Here is a 16,109-nt window from a genome sequence, read left to right as displayed (position 1 = left end):
TTTATAAATCATCGTTACTGTGGAACCGGTGGTCGGTTAGAAAATTTTACTACTAACAGAGATACAAAAGTGGGCAGTAGGTATAAAAAGGTTGACTACCCCTGGCCTAGAGGGAAAGAGAACATGTCTTGCTTGGGAAACTGCTGTATTACAGTTTTCGTAGTGTGTGAAGAGAGTATATTCTATTGTGTGGGTATAACATAATTCACTTATCTAGTACTGTGTATGGACATTTAATTTAAGTATATCCCCCTCAACTACACGTAATGCTAGCATAATTATTCTTATACCTAAATCTTTATTTTTTATTATTTTTTTTTTTTAGCGCGCGAGAGAGAGAGAGAGAGAGAGAGAGAGAGGAAGGGAGAGAGGGAGGGAGGGAGGGATATGGAGAGGGATAGGCAGGAAGGGAGAGAGATGAGAAGCATCAATTCTTTGTTGCGGGACCTTAGTTGTTCATTGATTACTTTTTCATATGTGCCTTGACCAGGGGGCTCCAGCAGAGCAAGTGACCCCTTGCTCAAGCCAATGATCTTTGGGCTCAAGCCAGTGACCATGCAGTAATGTTTATGATCCCACATTCAAGCCAGCGACCTACTGCTCAAGCTGGTGAGTCTGTGCTCAAGCCAGAGACCTCGAGGTTTCCAACCTGGGTCCTTTGCATCCCAGTCTGATGTTCTATCCACTGCGTCACCACCTGGTCAGGCCTATACCTAAATATTTGAGTATATCTTTGATTATTCCTTAGGATAAATTCCCAGAAGTGGAATTTCTGGGTTAAATAATTTTGGTAGCGAGCCCTGGCTGGCTAGCTAAGTGGTAGAGTGTCAGCCTGGTGTGAGATGTCCTGGGTTCGATTCCTGGCCAGGGCACATAGAAGAAGTGCTCATCTGCTTCTCTATCCCTCCCCCTCTCGCCGCTCTCTCTCTCTCTCTCTCTCTCTCTCTTTCTCTCTTTCTTTCCCTCCCGCAGCCAAGGCTTCATTGGAGCAAAGTTGGCTCAGGTGCTGAGGATGGCTCCATGGCCTCTGCTTCAGGTGTTAGAATGGCTCCAGTTGCAACAGAGCAATGCTCTGGGTGGGCAGAGCATCACCCCCTGATGGGCAAGCCAGGTGGATCCTGGTCAGGTGCATGCGGGAGTCTGTCTCTCTGCCTCCCCGCTTCTCACTTCAGAAAAATACAAAAAAATATAAAATTAAAAAAAAAATTTTGTAGCCATGTACATCCTTGGTGATGGCTAATCTTGTATAGTGTTTTGTGAAATAGCTTTGAATTGGAGTGCTTGCAGAAGCATGATGTGCATATGGAATGATCTCGTCTTCCATCTGTCTTCCCCTGTCCAGTTCTGGCAGAAATAATATTGAACAAAAGTTAGGAAACCTAGTGTTATTCTCTTGATTTATATACTTAAAAAAATTCCACTGTGTTGAACAGAAATAGGATAGTAAAAATAAATTGAATTGTAAATTTGTTTTTTGAATTGCCAGGGATTTTATTCATTCATTCAAAAATATTTGTTAGTAATTGTAATGTATCTGGCATAATGGTTGATGGTGCTTATAGAATGATGAAAACAACAAGCATGGTTGCTACCTTCATGCAGTTTATGGATTAGTGGAATAAGAAGAAAAACAACCTGCTTCATATATGTATGTCAATAATTATGTTTCTTTTGATTTTGAAACTACTGGCTGGCCCTGGCTAGTTGGCTCAATGGTAAAGCGTCGGCTCTTATGTGGATGTCCTAGGTTCAAGTTCTGGTCAGGGTACACAGGAGAAGTGACCATCTGCTTCTCTACCCCTCCCCCCTCTCTCTTCCCTCTCTTTCTCTCTTCCCATCCTATAGCCATGGCTTGATTGGTTTGAGTGCACCGGGCCAGGTGCTGAGGATGACTCTGTGGAATCTCCATCTTAGGTGCTAAAAATAGATTGGTTGGGAGCATGGCCCCAGATGGGCAGAGCATTGTCTCCAGATGGGGGTTGCTCGGTGCATCCTGGTTGGGGTGCAGTCGGGAGTCTATCACTCCTCTTCTCACTTGGAAAAGAAGTGAAAAAGGAAACTACTGTATAAATTCCATTTAAAGACTGTATCATCATATCTAATTTGCAGTATTATCAAAACTGATATATACTCAAGTTTACACTATTCAATATAAATCTTAAATTCTTTTCAGAAGCCCTTTATGATGAAAAATGATATCTTGAGCTGTTACATTTGTTTTTTAAAATTATTTGTTGGCTTATTCTGTTGTATTTTTAAAGATGTCATGGTTGTGACGAGCTATTTTTATATTTGGAGGTTATTCTAATCAGATTTATGGGTGATTTTTGGTTTTGGTATTTTTCAGGTTAGTGTTGCCGAATATGAGACGATCTGCAGCACCAAGTCAGTTGCAGGGGAAACCCTTCAAAAAACCAAAATTTATACCACCAGCAAGAAGTAATCCAAGTCTGAATGATATTACAAAGCTGGATCCAGATGGACAATTAATTGAGGTAAAAAAAGAAAAAGTAAAGGAAGCATAATATGGAGAAGGATGTATTAATAAAAAATGCCATTTAAAGAATTAACAATACTACCGCCTAACCAGGCAGTGGTGCAGTGGATAGAGCATCGGACTGGGATGTGGAGGATCCAGGTTTGAGACCCTGAGTTCACCAGCTTGAGCCCAGGGTCGCTGACTCGAGCAAGGGGTCACTCAGTCTGCTGGTCCCCCTCCCCCATCAAGGCACATATGAGAAATCAATCAATGAACCACTAAGGAACCGCAATGAAGAATTGATGTTTCTCATCTCTCTCCCTTCCTATCTATCTGTCCCTATCTCTCCCTCTCTTTGACTCTCTCTCTCTGCCACAAAAAAAAAAAGAAAAAAGAATTAACAATACTACTGCCTATAAGAATTTTCAGCATTTCTGACAAAGTCCTCCGCAAACCTTAGAAATAAAGACAAAAATTTTTAAAGGAATAACACACAGTTGAGTCCACAAAATGAACTTTTCGTAGCAGTGAAAAATACCTCTGTGAGGGAAGGGGTGGAGGTTCTTGTAAAAAATTATTCTGATTAGTGTTCTTTTTAAAGATATCATATGAATAAGTGAAAACTTGAGAGAAGGCAATTGAAAGAAGAAATTTGTAAGTAAGGATTTATGTCACTATTCTGGGCATTCGCTTTCATTTTTCTTGTAAAAAAGTAAATGAAGCAGTCTTTTTTTTCTCTTAAGTGAGAAATGTGGATGCATAGAGATAGACTGCTGCATGTACTGCGACCAGGACCCACCTGGTAAGCCCCTGTGGGGCGATTGAAGCAGTCTTATTATATAAGCTCTTTACTACTAAGAGAAAGGATGTTTTTGGTCTTCAGTATATAGAAGATATATTGAGAGTATATAAAATGGGCTATCCACACTTCTGCTCAACAATTCTCTAACCCATTTATACTATGGAGATTAAAGTCTACTAATATTTTTCTTTTTTTTTTTTAAAAAGCAGATACATTTGTGGTTTCCACTTCTTTTTTTTTTTAAATTTTATTTATTCATTTTAGAGAGGAGAGAGAGGGGGAGAGAGAGAGGAGAGAGAGAGTTGGGGGAGGAGCTGGAAGCATCAACTCCCATATGTGCTTGACCAGGCAAGCCCAGGGTTTCGAACTGGTGACCTCAGCATTTCCAGGTCGACGCTCCATCCACTGCACCACCACAGGTCAGGCTATTTTTCTTTTTTTTTAAGATTTCATATTTATTGATTTTAGAGAGAGAGGAGAGAGAGTGAGACGGGGGAGAGGAGTAGAGGAGTGGGAAGTGTTAACTCCCAGTAGTTACTTCCTATATGTGCCTTGACCAGGGAAGCCCAGGGTTTTGAACCAGTGTGACCTCAGCATTCCAGGCTGATGCTTTATCCACTTCAATACCACAGGCCAGGAATTTTGCCATTTTTAAGTGTGGAGGTAAGTGGCATTAAGTTCACTGTTGTGCACTAATCACCACTATGTGTTTTTAAAACTTTTTTAGTACCCTAAACAGAAACTAGAACCATTAAGAACTCCATGTTCTCCCTTCTACCCATCCCCTGGTAACCACTGTTCTACTTTGTGTCTCCATGAATTTGATGACTCTAGGTACCTCATATAGGTGGAGTCATAAAGTATTAGCCCTTTATGTGTCTGTCTTATTTCATTTAATATAAAGTTTTCAAGGTTCATTCATATTGTAACATATTCGAACTTAGTTGTTTGTTGGTTGAATAATGTTCAATTGTATGTATATACCATATTTTGTTTTTCTATTATTTTTTTGTTACTTGATAAAACTTTGGTTGTTTAAGCTTTTGGGTATTGTGAATAATGCTGCTATGAGCATTGCCTACAAGTTTCTGTTTGGGCCTTTGTTTTCAATTCTTTTAGGTATATACCTGGGAGTAGAATTGCTGGGGCGTCTTTTGAGGAACTACCAAACTGTTTTCTGCAGCTGCTGTACCAGTTTACATTCCTACTGCAATGTAGACAGGTCCTAGTTTCTCCACATTCTCAGCATTACTTGTTATTTTCTGTTTCTTTCTTTTTTTTTGACAGGGAGAGAGATGGGGAGGAACAAAGAGAGATAGGAAGCATCAACTAATAGTTGTGTCACTTTAGTTGTTTATTGATTGCTTCTCATACATCCCTTGACCGGGGTGAGGGTGGGGCTCAAGCTGAGCCAGTGACCCCTTGCTCAAGCCAGCAACCGTGGGATCCTTTCAGGGATCCTGTGTTCAAGCCAGTGACCTCAGTGTCCCAGGTCAGCATTCTGTCCACTGTGTCACCAGCGGTCAGGTTTTTTTTTTTTCTTTTCTTCTTTAAATCAATGCTCTTTCCATCACTATGGGGGTGTTTTTTTAAATTTTTTTTTAATTTTTAAGTTTTATTTATTGATTGATTTTAGAGAGAGAAGAGGGACAGAGAAAAACATCAATTTTTTGTTTCACTGTTTATGGTTAATTCTGGTATTTATTGGTTAATTTTTGTATGTGACCTTAACCCACAACTTTGGCATATCAGGATAATACTCTAACCAACAGCACTACCCAGCCAGAGCTTGTTGTTTTCATTATCCAGTTCTAGTTTGTGTGAAGTGGGATTTCTCTGTGGTAATGACTAGTGATGCTATGCATCTTTTTTTTTTTTTTTTTTTTTTTTTATTTTTCTGGAGCTGGAAACGGGGAGAGACAGTCAGACAGACTCCCGCATGCGCCCGACCGGGATCCACCCGGCACGCCCACCAGGGGCGACGCTCTGCCCACCAGGGGGCGATGCTCTGCCCCTCCAGGGTGTCGCTCTGCTGAGACCAGAGCCACACTAGCGCCTGGGGCAGAGGCCAAGGAGCCATCCCCAGCGCCCGGGCCATCTTTGCTCCAGTGGAACCTTGGCTGCGGGAGGGGAAGAGAGAGACAGAGAGGAAGGAGGGGGTGGGGGTGGAGAAGCAAATGGGCGCTTCTCCTGTGTGGCCTGGCCGGGAATCGAACCCGGGTCCCCCGCACGCCAGGCCGACCGCTGAGCCAACTGGCCAAGGCCTGCTATGCATCTTTTCATGTGCTTATTGGCCGTCTGTGTCTTCTTTGGAGAAATGTCTACTCAGTCCTTTCAGGTTTTTAATTGGTTGTCATTTTGTTATTGTAAATATCTACTATTTTATGACTTTGCCTTTGCTTATGTTTTACCCTACATTTGTTTAGAATTCTGGCCACAATGTAAGGAGAATACATAGTTGTTTGTTTTAAATAAGTTTTCTTTTTCAAAATTATTTTTATTTTTTCAATCAGCTTTATTTAAATACAGTTTACATACTGTGCAATCTACCTACTGCAGTTCAGTGGTTTTTACTATACACATATAGTATAGAAATCACCAAAATCAATTTTAAAACATTTTCATCACTGCACAAAGACAGCTTACCCGCAGCGTGCTCATTCCCCATTATTCCTGAGTCCCCTAGCTCCTGGCTGCCGTTAATCTGCTTTCTGTGTCTCTGGATTTGCCTATTATGGACATTTTATATAAATAGAATCATACTACAATGTGGCCTTTTATAACACTTTGCAGTATTTAAAGGGAAGGGAGCACAGTGCCTCCAGCTTACCTTGAAATGTTTACACACACAGACAGAGGGAGGGAGGGAGGCAGGCAGGGAGAGAGGGAGAGTAAATGTAAGAAAATGTAATCAAATGTGAATCTGAGTAAAGGGTATATAGGACTTTACTATCTTATTTTTGCAGTGTTTCTATAACTTTGAAATTATATCAAAATAAAATGTTGCAAAAAATAAAATTTATGACCTCCATTAGTTTATTACTCTGACTTACTTTAAAATATCAGATAGATTTTTTAATGTCTCTGAAATTTATTTTTTATTTTATTCTTTTTTTTTTTTTTAATTTAGTGAGAGGAGGGAAGGCAGAGACCAACTCCCACATGTGCCCTGACCAGGATCCACCCGGCAAGCCCACTAGGGGTTGATACTCTTCTCATCTGGGGCCCTTGCTCCATTGCAGTTGGAGCCATATTTTGGCGCCTGATGCCATCCTCAGTGCCACGGGGCCAACTTGATCTAATCGAGCTATGACTGCAGGAGGAGAGGAGAAGAGAAAGAGAGAGAGAGAAGTGAGAGAGGGAGGGGTGGGGAAGCAGATGGGCACTTCTCCTGTGTGCCCTGACTGGGAATTGAACCTGGGACATCCACATGCTGGGCTGACGCTCTACCACTGAGCCAACCGACCAGGGCTCTGAAATTTATTATAATGAATATTTATAGAGGTATGACAATTGTGCGTTATTATTTTTTAAATTTAAACATACTGCCCTGGCTTGTTGGCTCAGTGTAGATTGTCAGCCTGGTGTGTGTGTGGATGTCCCAGGTTTGATTCCCGGGCATGTGGTCAGGGCACACAGGAGAAGTGACCATCTACTTTTCCACCCCTCCCCCTTCTCTTTCTTTCTCTTTCTTTCTCTCTTCCCCTACCATAGCCATTGCTCCATTGGTTCAAGTGCATCAGCCCGAGGCGCTGAGGATGGCCCCCTGGAGCCTCTGCCTCTGGTGCTAAAAATTGCTCAGTTGTGCACGTATTGGTTGGGGACCATGTGGGAGTCTATCTCCCCTCTTCTCACTTGGAAAAGAAAAAAAAAAGACATACTGTGATAGGCAAAGAAATGGTTCCCTAATAATGTTCATGTCCTAATCCTTGGAACCTGTGAATATGTTACCTCACATGGCACAAGGAACTTTTTGACTAAGTGATTAATGTTAAGCGTCTTGAGATGGGGGACAAAAGAGAGGGTTAGAGTCAGAGAGGAGATGCAACATAACTGTTTTTGAAGTGGAAAAGGGGGCTACAAGCCAAGGAGTCTGGGTGGTTTTGAAAAGACAAGGAAATGTATTCTTCCTTATAGCTTTCAGAGAGAAATGTGGCCCTGCTGCTAACTTTGCTTTTAGCCCAGGTGAGAGCTAGGTCAGAGTTCTAATGTACAGAAGTATAAAACAAGAAATTGCATTGTTTTAAACCATTAAATTTTTGTAATTCCTTACAGCAGCAACAGAAAACTAATACATGTACAAAAATAAAGAAAATAGTGTATAAAGAAGTCCCATATACCATTACCTAGTTTCAACAATTGTCAATCATAACCAGTCTTGCTTCATTTTTACCTCTCCAGCTTCCTCCCCAGTTCCTTCCCATTCGTTATTTTGATGCAAATCCCAGGAATATCTTTTCATTTGTAAATATTTTAGTATTTGTCTCTAAAATACAAGGGCTCTTTAAAAAAATAACACACTTGGCCTGACCTGTGGTGGCGCAGTGGATGGAGCGTCAACCTGGAAATGCTGAGGTCGCCGGTTCGAAACCCTGGGCTTGCCTGGTCAAGGCACATATGGGAGTTGATGCTTCCAGCTCCTCCCCCCTTCTCTCTCTCTGTCTCTCTCTCCTCTCTAAAAATGAATAAATAAAATAAAAAAAATTAAAATATAATTCAAATATTAAAAAAAAAATAACACACTGCCAGTATATAAAATTATAGTATTTTAGTGTTGATTTTAATATTGAGAAATTTAGCAAGAAAAAGAGCAATTGACTACGAGAATAGCATGTTATGCCTTTTTTAAAATACACTACAGGCCCTGGCCAGGTGCTCAGTGGATAAAGCATCGTCTCAGCGCACAGGGTCACAAGTTGGATCCCTGGTCAGGGCATGTAGTAGAAGCAATCACTGAGTAGACAACTAAATGGAACTAGTTGATGCTTCTCTCTCTCTCTTCCACTCTCTCTATCAGTGGAAGAATTAAAAAAAAATACACTCAAATTATAAGCACATTTTTGTTCTCTTATGTCTTTTAGCTTTTAGACATAATTAAAAGTAATTAAAAAAATAAGAATTGGATTTTAAATTTATTTTTAAATATCCCCTATTTGTAGATAGGTATAGGTATAAAACTGATCATGTTTTAATTTAGGAAATCTATTATGTAAATATGGAAAATTAGATTGAATTTCTGCTTAAAATACATATTTTGTTCTTTTAGGTTGCTGCAAATAATACTTCCCTTCAATTACAAAGTGATCCCAGAATATGTAGTTTAAATCTTCTGTCTGCTGAAGAAAATGCTAGAGAAATGAATCACAGGGATAATTACAGGGGAAAAGATTGTTTTGAAACATCTGCAACAATGGCAACATTAAATTTACATCATACAGGTAAGACTGTACTTTTTATTAATCAGGTTTACCCTTGACCAGTGTTATAACATTACTATTTAAATTGATTATTTATAAGAATGAATATGTTACATTTGAAAGTTATTGATAAAGTACTGTTAGATTGTTGGCAATTCAAATTTTTTTGTTATAATATATCTTTAATGATTGAATTAATAACCATGCAATTAAAATCTTGTACTTTATAAAAGGTGTATGACTACTAGTGTTCATTATAAACTTATTGGTCAAATATGGACTTTTCCTCAACTACCAAAATGTGTTTAAAGATTTGAAAAGAAATTTCTAAGGAACGTGTTCACAGGACTAAAATTGGAGATGTGAACTTGAAATGAGTAAAATTGTTAATTCCTTTTAATTTATGGAGTAACTTCAAATCAGTTAGATGAGAATTATGAAAGTTTCTAATTGCAGGAAACCCAAGCATTTAACAAATGTTTCTTCCCCTCTTTGTTGAATTGAGTTAAAATATTTATTATAGTTCTTTTTATATCTGTAATAAATTGATATTTTTTTGCCTGTAGCGCAATGAATGGCCTGGGATGTTGAGGACCCAGGTTCAAAACTTGAGGTCGCTGGCTTGAGCGTGGTCTCATCCAGCTTGAACACAGGGTCACTGGCTTGAGTGTGGAATCATAGACATGACCCCATGGTTGTTGGCTTGAGCCCAAAAGTCTCTGGCTTGAAGCCCAAGGTTGCTGGCTTCACCAAGGGGTCACTGGCTCAGCTGGAGTCCCCCGGTCAAGGCACATATGAGAAAGCAATTAGTGAAAAATTAAGGTGCCACAACTATTGGTTGATGCTTCCCATCTCTCTTTGTTCCTGTCTGTCCCTGTCTCTCTCCCTCTCTCTCTCTGTCAAAAAAAGAAAAATCGGTATTTTTCAGGTAATTAAAAAATAATTAGGATTGTTCACTGATGTTTATTTGGCCTTGTGAAAGGTGACATCAAGACTACATTTTTCTAAATTTTTGGTTGAATAATAAACATACTCAGGGAGACAGCCCCATCTGCTGGTCTTTAGAATTATAACTGTCATCCGCAAGATATCAGTGTAAATCAACAAAAAATGCCTTAAGCACTTAACCCTTTTGAAGGAAGTTCTTGAGCTTGGTGATGATTTATTAATTTTACCTATAAATGGGTTCATTTCTTGTTGGAGCAGAAAAGAATTCTGTCTTTCCCAACTGGGTCAGGCTCCTTGATGCCATTTAGTCTCCTCATAACTTTAAAAGTTGGGAGGGACTTTTGGAGCTGGCACCAATTCAGGGAGATTCGTGGAAACAGCTCAGGCAGGCCATGGCTGTTTAGCTGCTGCCACGGTCACTCATTTGCTCTCTCCTATTTCTTTCCACCTTACTTTCCTCCCTCTTTTTTTCCTTCCATCTTTGTTAGGTGCATATCCCATTTCTTTTTAGCTTTTCTTTTTCACTGTCAAGCCTGTGGCAGATAATGATTCATGTACCTATTTTCTTTCTTTTTTTTTAATCATGGTAATTTGGTAATCATCTTTTTACCAAAGAATGATATTTAGATTCTACAGTATAATATACTCTGTGTTACTGATTTAGGGTTTTATTTGTGTTCTGTGGTTTCATATTTTTTTCCTGCTAAATATGAGAAGAAAGTTAAGATAAATTGAAGAGGGAGTTACTTTACTCAATTCGTAATCCCTAAATCTTTCTCTGATGTGATATATTCACTGGACTGGGGAACCTGAGCCAGCTTCCTGATACCTTCCTGCCTGTCATTCAGAGAGAGAGGTAACTGGGGGAAGAACACTGTAAGAACCTTCTTGTTTCTATGGTTATTGCTGGAAGAGGGAGGATGCTGTATATAGGAAGTATGGAGGTAAGAGACCCATGTAGTATGCACTTAATCTTTTGATAACCTTTCAATCCTAGATCTAATCCACCTTGAGGTAAGGTCCAAGCTATGTGTCCTAGTTAAAAATCTATCTTCGGCCCTGGCCGGTTGGCTCAGCGGTAGAGCGTCGGCCTAGCGTGCGGAGGACCCGGGTTCGATTCCGGCCAGGGCACACAGGAGAAGCGCCCATTTGCTTCTCCACCCCTCTGCCACGCCTTCCTCTCTGTCTCTCTCTTCCCCTCCCGCAGCCAAGGCTCCATTGGAGCAAAGATGGCCCGGGCGCTGGGGATGGCTCTGTGGCCTCTGCCCCAGGCGCTAGAGTGGCTCTGGTCGCAACATGGCGACGCCCAGGATGGGCAGAGCATCGCCCCCTGGTGGGCAGAGCGTCGCCCCACGGTGGGCGTGCCGGGTGGATCCCGGTCAGGCGCATGCGGGAGTCTGTCTGACTATCTCTCCCTGTTTCCAGCTTCAGAAAAATGCAAAAAAAAAAAAAAAAATCTATCTTCATTTTTCCCCATTGCCTTTTTATTTTGAAAAATAACCTTCATATATAGAAGAGAATAATCCAATTATTCTAAATTCAGTAGTTGTTACAATTTTGCCTCATTTGTGTTTTCTTTTAGATAATATGAATAAAAGTTAGCATATGCTGAATCTTTTGGAGTATTACTATAAGATTTCATGTGCATAAATATGACTGAGGTGGACAGAATGTCTAAGTGATGTCTACCAAATGAAGTTTGCACATATTCAAATAGGGTTGGCCAAAGAATTGAGCCATCATATGCCCTATTGGAGAAGAACCTGTGCCAAATCTGTTGATAACTTTTTTTTTAAAAAGTGAGAGGAGGGGAGATAGAATCCCACATGCATTCCAACTGGGATCTACCTGGCAACCCCCATCTTGGGCCGATGCTCGAATCAGCCAAGCTGTCCTCAGCGCCTGGGGCCAATGCTCAACCCAGTTGAGACACTGGCTGTGCAAGGGGAAGAGAAAAAGAAGAGAGAGAGGGAGGGGAAGAGAAGCAGATGGTCACTTCTCATGTGTGCCCCGACTGGGATCGAACCTGGGATGCCAGGCTGACGCTCTATCCACTAGGCAAACTGGTCAGGGCCTTGCCGTAATTATATTGTGCTTAGCAGTTTAATTTCAGTAATGTATCATTATCAAATTAATGCAATTTTTGAATTTATATTTAACTTAAAATGTTTGATATTTTTATTGTAATAAAATATCCGTAACATAAAACTCACTATTTTAACCATTTTATTTTATTTTATTTTATTTTAAAGTGTACAATTCAGTGACATTTAGCACATTTACAGTGTGGAACCATTGCTACTATCTGGTTCTAGAACATTTTCTTCACACTGAAGGGAAACCTGGCACAGTTAGCTGTCAGCTCCCTCTTTCCCACTCTCTTCCCAGCACTGGTAACCACTAAGCTGCTTTCTGTTTCTATGGTTTTGCCTGTTTTGAACATTTCATATGAATAAAATCTTACAATATACAGTCCCTTGTAACTTTTTTTTTTAAAAAGAAAAAATAGGTAATGAATGCATATGGTAAAATGTTCAGGAAGTCATGAATAATATATTAAGAAGACCCTCTTCCCTGACCCCTAGCCATCTAGTTTCTTTCCCCACAGGTAACTAGTTATCAGTATTTTGAGTATCTTTGAGGTATTCTGTACATTTGGAGACATTTATACTGAATATATTTTCCCCATACAAATGATTATTCCTTTGCTGCATTTCCTATACTATGCATTTTTACTGTAACAGTCTATCATCGAAACCTTTTTGTCGGTACATTTAGAACTATCTCTATTTAAAAATTATAGGCCCTGGCCAGTTGGCTCAGTGGTAAAGCATTGGCCCAGGTTCGATTCCCGGTCCAGGCACACAGGAGAAGTTCCCATCAGCTTCTCCACCCCTCCCTCTTCTCTCTCTTTTTCTCTCTCTCTCTTCTCCCCCTGCAGTCATGGCTCAATTAGAATGAGTTGGCCCTGGATGCTGAGGATGGCTACATGGCCTCCACTTTGGGCGCAAAAAATGGCTCCAGTTGCAATGGAGCAAGGGCCCCAGATGGGCAGAGCATTGCCCCCTAGTGGTCTTGCCAGTGGATCTCGGTTGGGGTGCATGCCGGAGTCTGTCTCTGCCTCCCCTCCTCTCACTAAAAAATTAAAAAAAAACCAACAACTATATAATACTCTTGTAGTCTGACTGGGTGGTGGCGCAGTGGATAGAGCGTTGGACTGGGATGCAGAGAACCCAGGTTTGAGACCCCGAGGTCATCAGCTTGAGCAAGGGCTCATCTGGCTTGAGCAAAAAGCTTACCAGCTTGGACCCAAGGTCGCTGGCTCGAGCAAGGGGTTACTCGGTCTGCTGAAAGCCCACGGTCAAGGCACATATGAGAAGGCAATCAATGAATAACTAAGGTGTCATAACGAAAAACTGATGATTGATGCTGCTCATCTCTCTCTGTTCCTGTCTGTCTCTCTCTGACTCTCTCTCTGTCCCTGTTAAAAAACAAAACAAAACAAAAAATACTCTGTTGTATGGATTTGCCAAATGTACTTAACCAAGGCCTTATTTTTGGATATTTAGGTTCCTTGGCATTTTCTGTTACTACAAACAAAGCTATAATGAATATCTATATATTATAAACATATATGGGAGACTATATCCATAGGATAAATACGTTGGAGCAAGGTACTGGTGTCAGGGTATGTGCGTTTGTCATTTTGATGGGTAATAATGAATTGTTTTCTGCAGCGTTTACTACAGGTTTATACTCCCACCAGCAATGTATGAACAATGTATATATCATTTATTGTGATGCTTGCTTAATCTGTGTCAAAGTACCTATGGGCGTACTTTGTTTTATTGAGCTTTGCAAATACTGTGTTTTTTACAAATTGAAGGTATGTGTGGCAACCCTGTGTTGAGCAAGTCTGTAGGCTCCATTTTTCAAAAGCATTTGCTCACTGTGTCTGTGTCACATTTGGTAATTCATGCAATATTTCAAACTTTTTTGTTATTGTTATCTTTGTTGTGACCTGTGATTGGTGATCTTTGATGCTACTGTTGAAATTGTTTTGGGTGCCATAAACTACACCCATATAAGACATTGAACTTAATCCATAAATGTATGTGTTCCAGCTGCTTTACTGACCAGCTGTTCTACTGTCTCCCCCTCTCCTTGGGCCTTCCTATTTATTCTGTGAGACAACAATATTGAAATTAGGTCAATTTCTAACCCTGTGATGTTCTCTGAGTGTTCAAGTGAAACACTCACTTTACATCAAAAACTAGAAATGATTAAGCTTAGTGATGAAAGCATGTTGAAAACAGCAGTAGGCCAAAAACTTGGACTCTTGTGACAGTTAACCAAGTTGTGAATGCAAAGGAGATATGGACAGAGTTAGTGGTCTGGACAGAAGAACAAACCAGCCACAATGTTCCCTTAAGCCAAAGCCTAATCCAGAGCAAAGCCCTGTCTTCAATTCTGTGAAGGCTGAGAGACAGGAATCTGCAGAAGAAAAATTTGAAGCTAGCAGAGGTTTGTTCATGAGGTTTAAGGGAAGAAGCCACCTCCAGGATGAAGCAGCAGGTGCTGATAGAGAAGTTACAAGTTATCCAGATCTAGCTAAGATAATTAAATGAGGTGGCTACACTTTTTTTTTTCTTGAGAGGAGGGGAGGCAGAGAAACAGACTCTGGGCAAGCCCCCTATGGGGCAATGCTCTGCCCATCTGGTGTCATTACTCCGTTACTTGCAACTGAGCTATTTTTAGGGCCTGAGGTGGAGGCCATGGAGCCATCCTCAGCACCCAGGGCCAACTCATTGAAGCAATCAAGCCACGGCTGCAGGACTGGAAGTGAGAGAGAGATAGAGAAAGGGGAGGGGTGGAGGAGCAGATGGTCACTTCCCCTGTGTGCCCTGACCGGGAATTGAACCTGGGACATCCACATGCTGGGCTGATGCTCATGTGGGCCGATACTTTACCACTGAGCAAACCGGCCGGGGCCAAGGGTGGCTACATTTAACAGGTTTTCAGTGTAGACAGAACAGACTTACATTGGAAGAAGAATCTTTTATAGCTAGAGAGAAATCAATTTTTGGCTTCAAAGGACTGGCAGACTCTCTTGTTAGGGGCTAATGTAGTTGGTGACTTTAATTTGAAGCCAATGCTTATTTACCATTCTGAAAATCCTAGGGCCATTAAGAATTATGCTAAATGTACTCTGCTTGTGTTCTATAAATGGAAAAGAAAGCCTGAATGACAACATGATTTACTGAGTATTTTAAGCCCACTCTTAAGACTTGTTAAAAGAAAAAGCTTCCTTTCAAAATATTACTTCTCATTGACAATTAATTTGGTCACTCAAGAGCTCTGATGGACATGTTCAAGATTAATGTTATTTTCATGCCTGCTAGTCCATGATTATCTGTTGTATTTAGTTGTTGTGTCCCTTTAGTCACCTTTAATCTGGAGTAACTTCTTAGTCTTTCTTGTCTTTTGTGCCTAATTTTAATATTCTGAAAGAGTACAGGCTAATCATTTATAGAAATGTTCCTCAGTTTGGGTTGGTTTTTCTAATGAGTAGAGTCAAGCTATACTTGACTTATATTTGGGCAAGAATATCACAGGAATAACTCTTAGTATACCATCAGGAGGAATATGATGTCAATTTATCCAGTTATTGGATAAATTTACTATTGCTATAGTAAGTTTATTTGCATAAATTGGTTTCATCACTATAAAATTATTTTTGCTTTTGTACCTGTTAAGTATCTATGGGAGGATACTTTGAAACTGTGTAAATATCTTGTATTTAGATTTTTTTTTCTTTTTTTTGTATTTTTCTGAAGTTGGAAACGGGGAAGCAGTCAGACAGACTCCCGCATGCGCCCGACCGGGATCCACCTGGCATGCCCACCAGGGGGCGATGCTCTGCCCATCTGGGGCATTGCTCTGTTGTGACCAGAGCCATTCTAGCGCCTGAGGCAGAGGCCATGGAGCCATCCTCAGCGCCCGGGCCAACTTTGCTCCAATGGAGCCTTGGCTGTGGGAGGGGAAAAGAAAGACAGAGAGGAAGGAGAGGGGGAGGGGTGGAGAAGCAGATGGGTGCTTCTCCTGTGTGCCCTGGCTGGGAATCGAACCCGGGACTTCTGCACGCCAGGCCGACACTCTACCACTGAGCCAATCGGCCAGGGCCTGTATTTAGATTTTTAACTTTCATTGATTCTGTCTGAATATGATTGTAGTGATTGTTGTTGCCAAACGGTGATTTTCTTTTTTTAAGTGAGGGGGTTGGGACAGACAAAAACAGCCAGACAGGAAGGAAGAGAGATGAGAAACATAAACTCATAGTTGCAGTACTTTAGCTGTTCATTGATTGCTTTCTCATATGTGCTTTGAGTGGTGGGCTCAGCCGAGCCCGTGACCCCTTGCTCAAGCCAGCAACCCTGGGCTGAAGCCATTGACCTTGGGCTTC

At 40.8% G+C, this 16,109-nt stretch overlaps 1 protein-coding gene across 2 annotated transcripts in view; it reads left to right on the top strand.

The window, feature by feature from the left end:
- The window catches only part of RAD54B (RAD54 homolog B), a 142,751-nt gene that overhangs the window by 11,483 nt on the left and 115,159 nt on the right, over positions 1 to 16,109 (top strand). For both annotated transcript variants that reach the window (XM_066379134.1, XM_066379132.1), the window contains exons 2-3: positions 2,348 to 2,495; positions 8,548 to 8,719. In XM_066379134.1, the coding sequence (XP_066235231.1) occupies positions 2,364 to 2,495; positions 8,548 to 8,719 (304 nt within the window). In that variant the 5' untranslated portion in view covers positions 2,348 to 2,363. The remainder of the gene's footprint in view (positions 1 to 2,347; positions 2,496 to 8,547; positions 8,720 to 16,109) is intronic.

The sequence above is a fragment of the Saccopteryx leptura genome, chromosome 3 (assembly GCF_036850995.1).
Source record: "Saccopteryx leptura isolate mSacLep1 chromosome 3, mSacLep1_pri_phased_curated, whole genome shotgun sequence".
Taxonomy (NCBI): Eukaryota; Metazoa; Chordata; class Mammalia; order Chiroptera; family Emballonuridae; genus Saccopteryx; species Saccopteryx leptura.
Note: the sequence above shows the minus strand (reverse complement) of the source record. Positions and strands in the feature narration are given on the sequence as shown.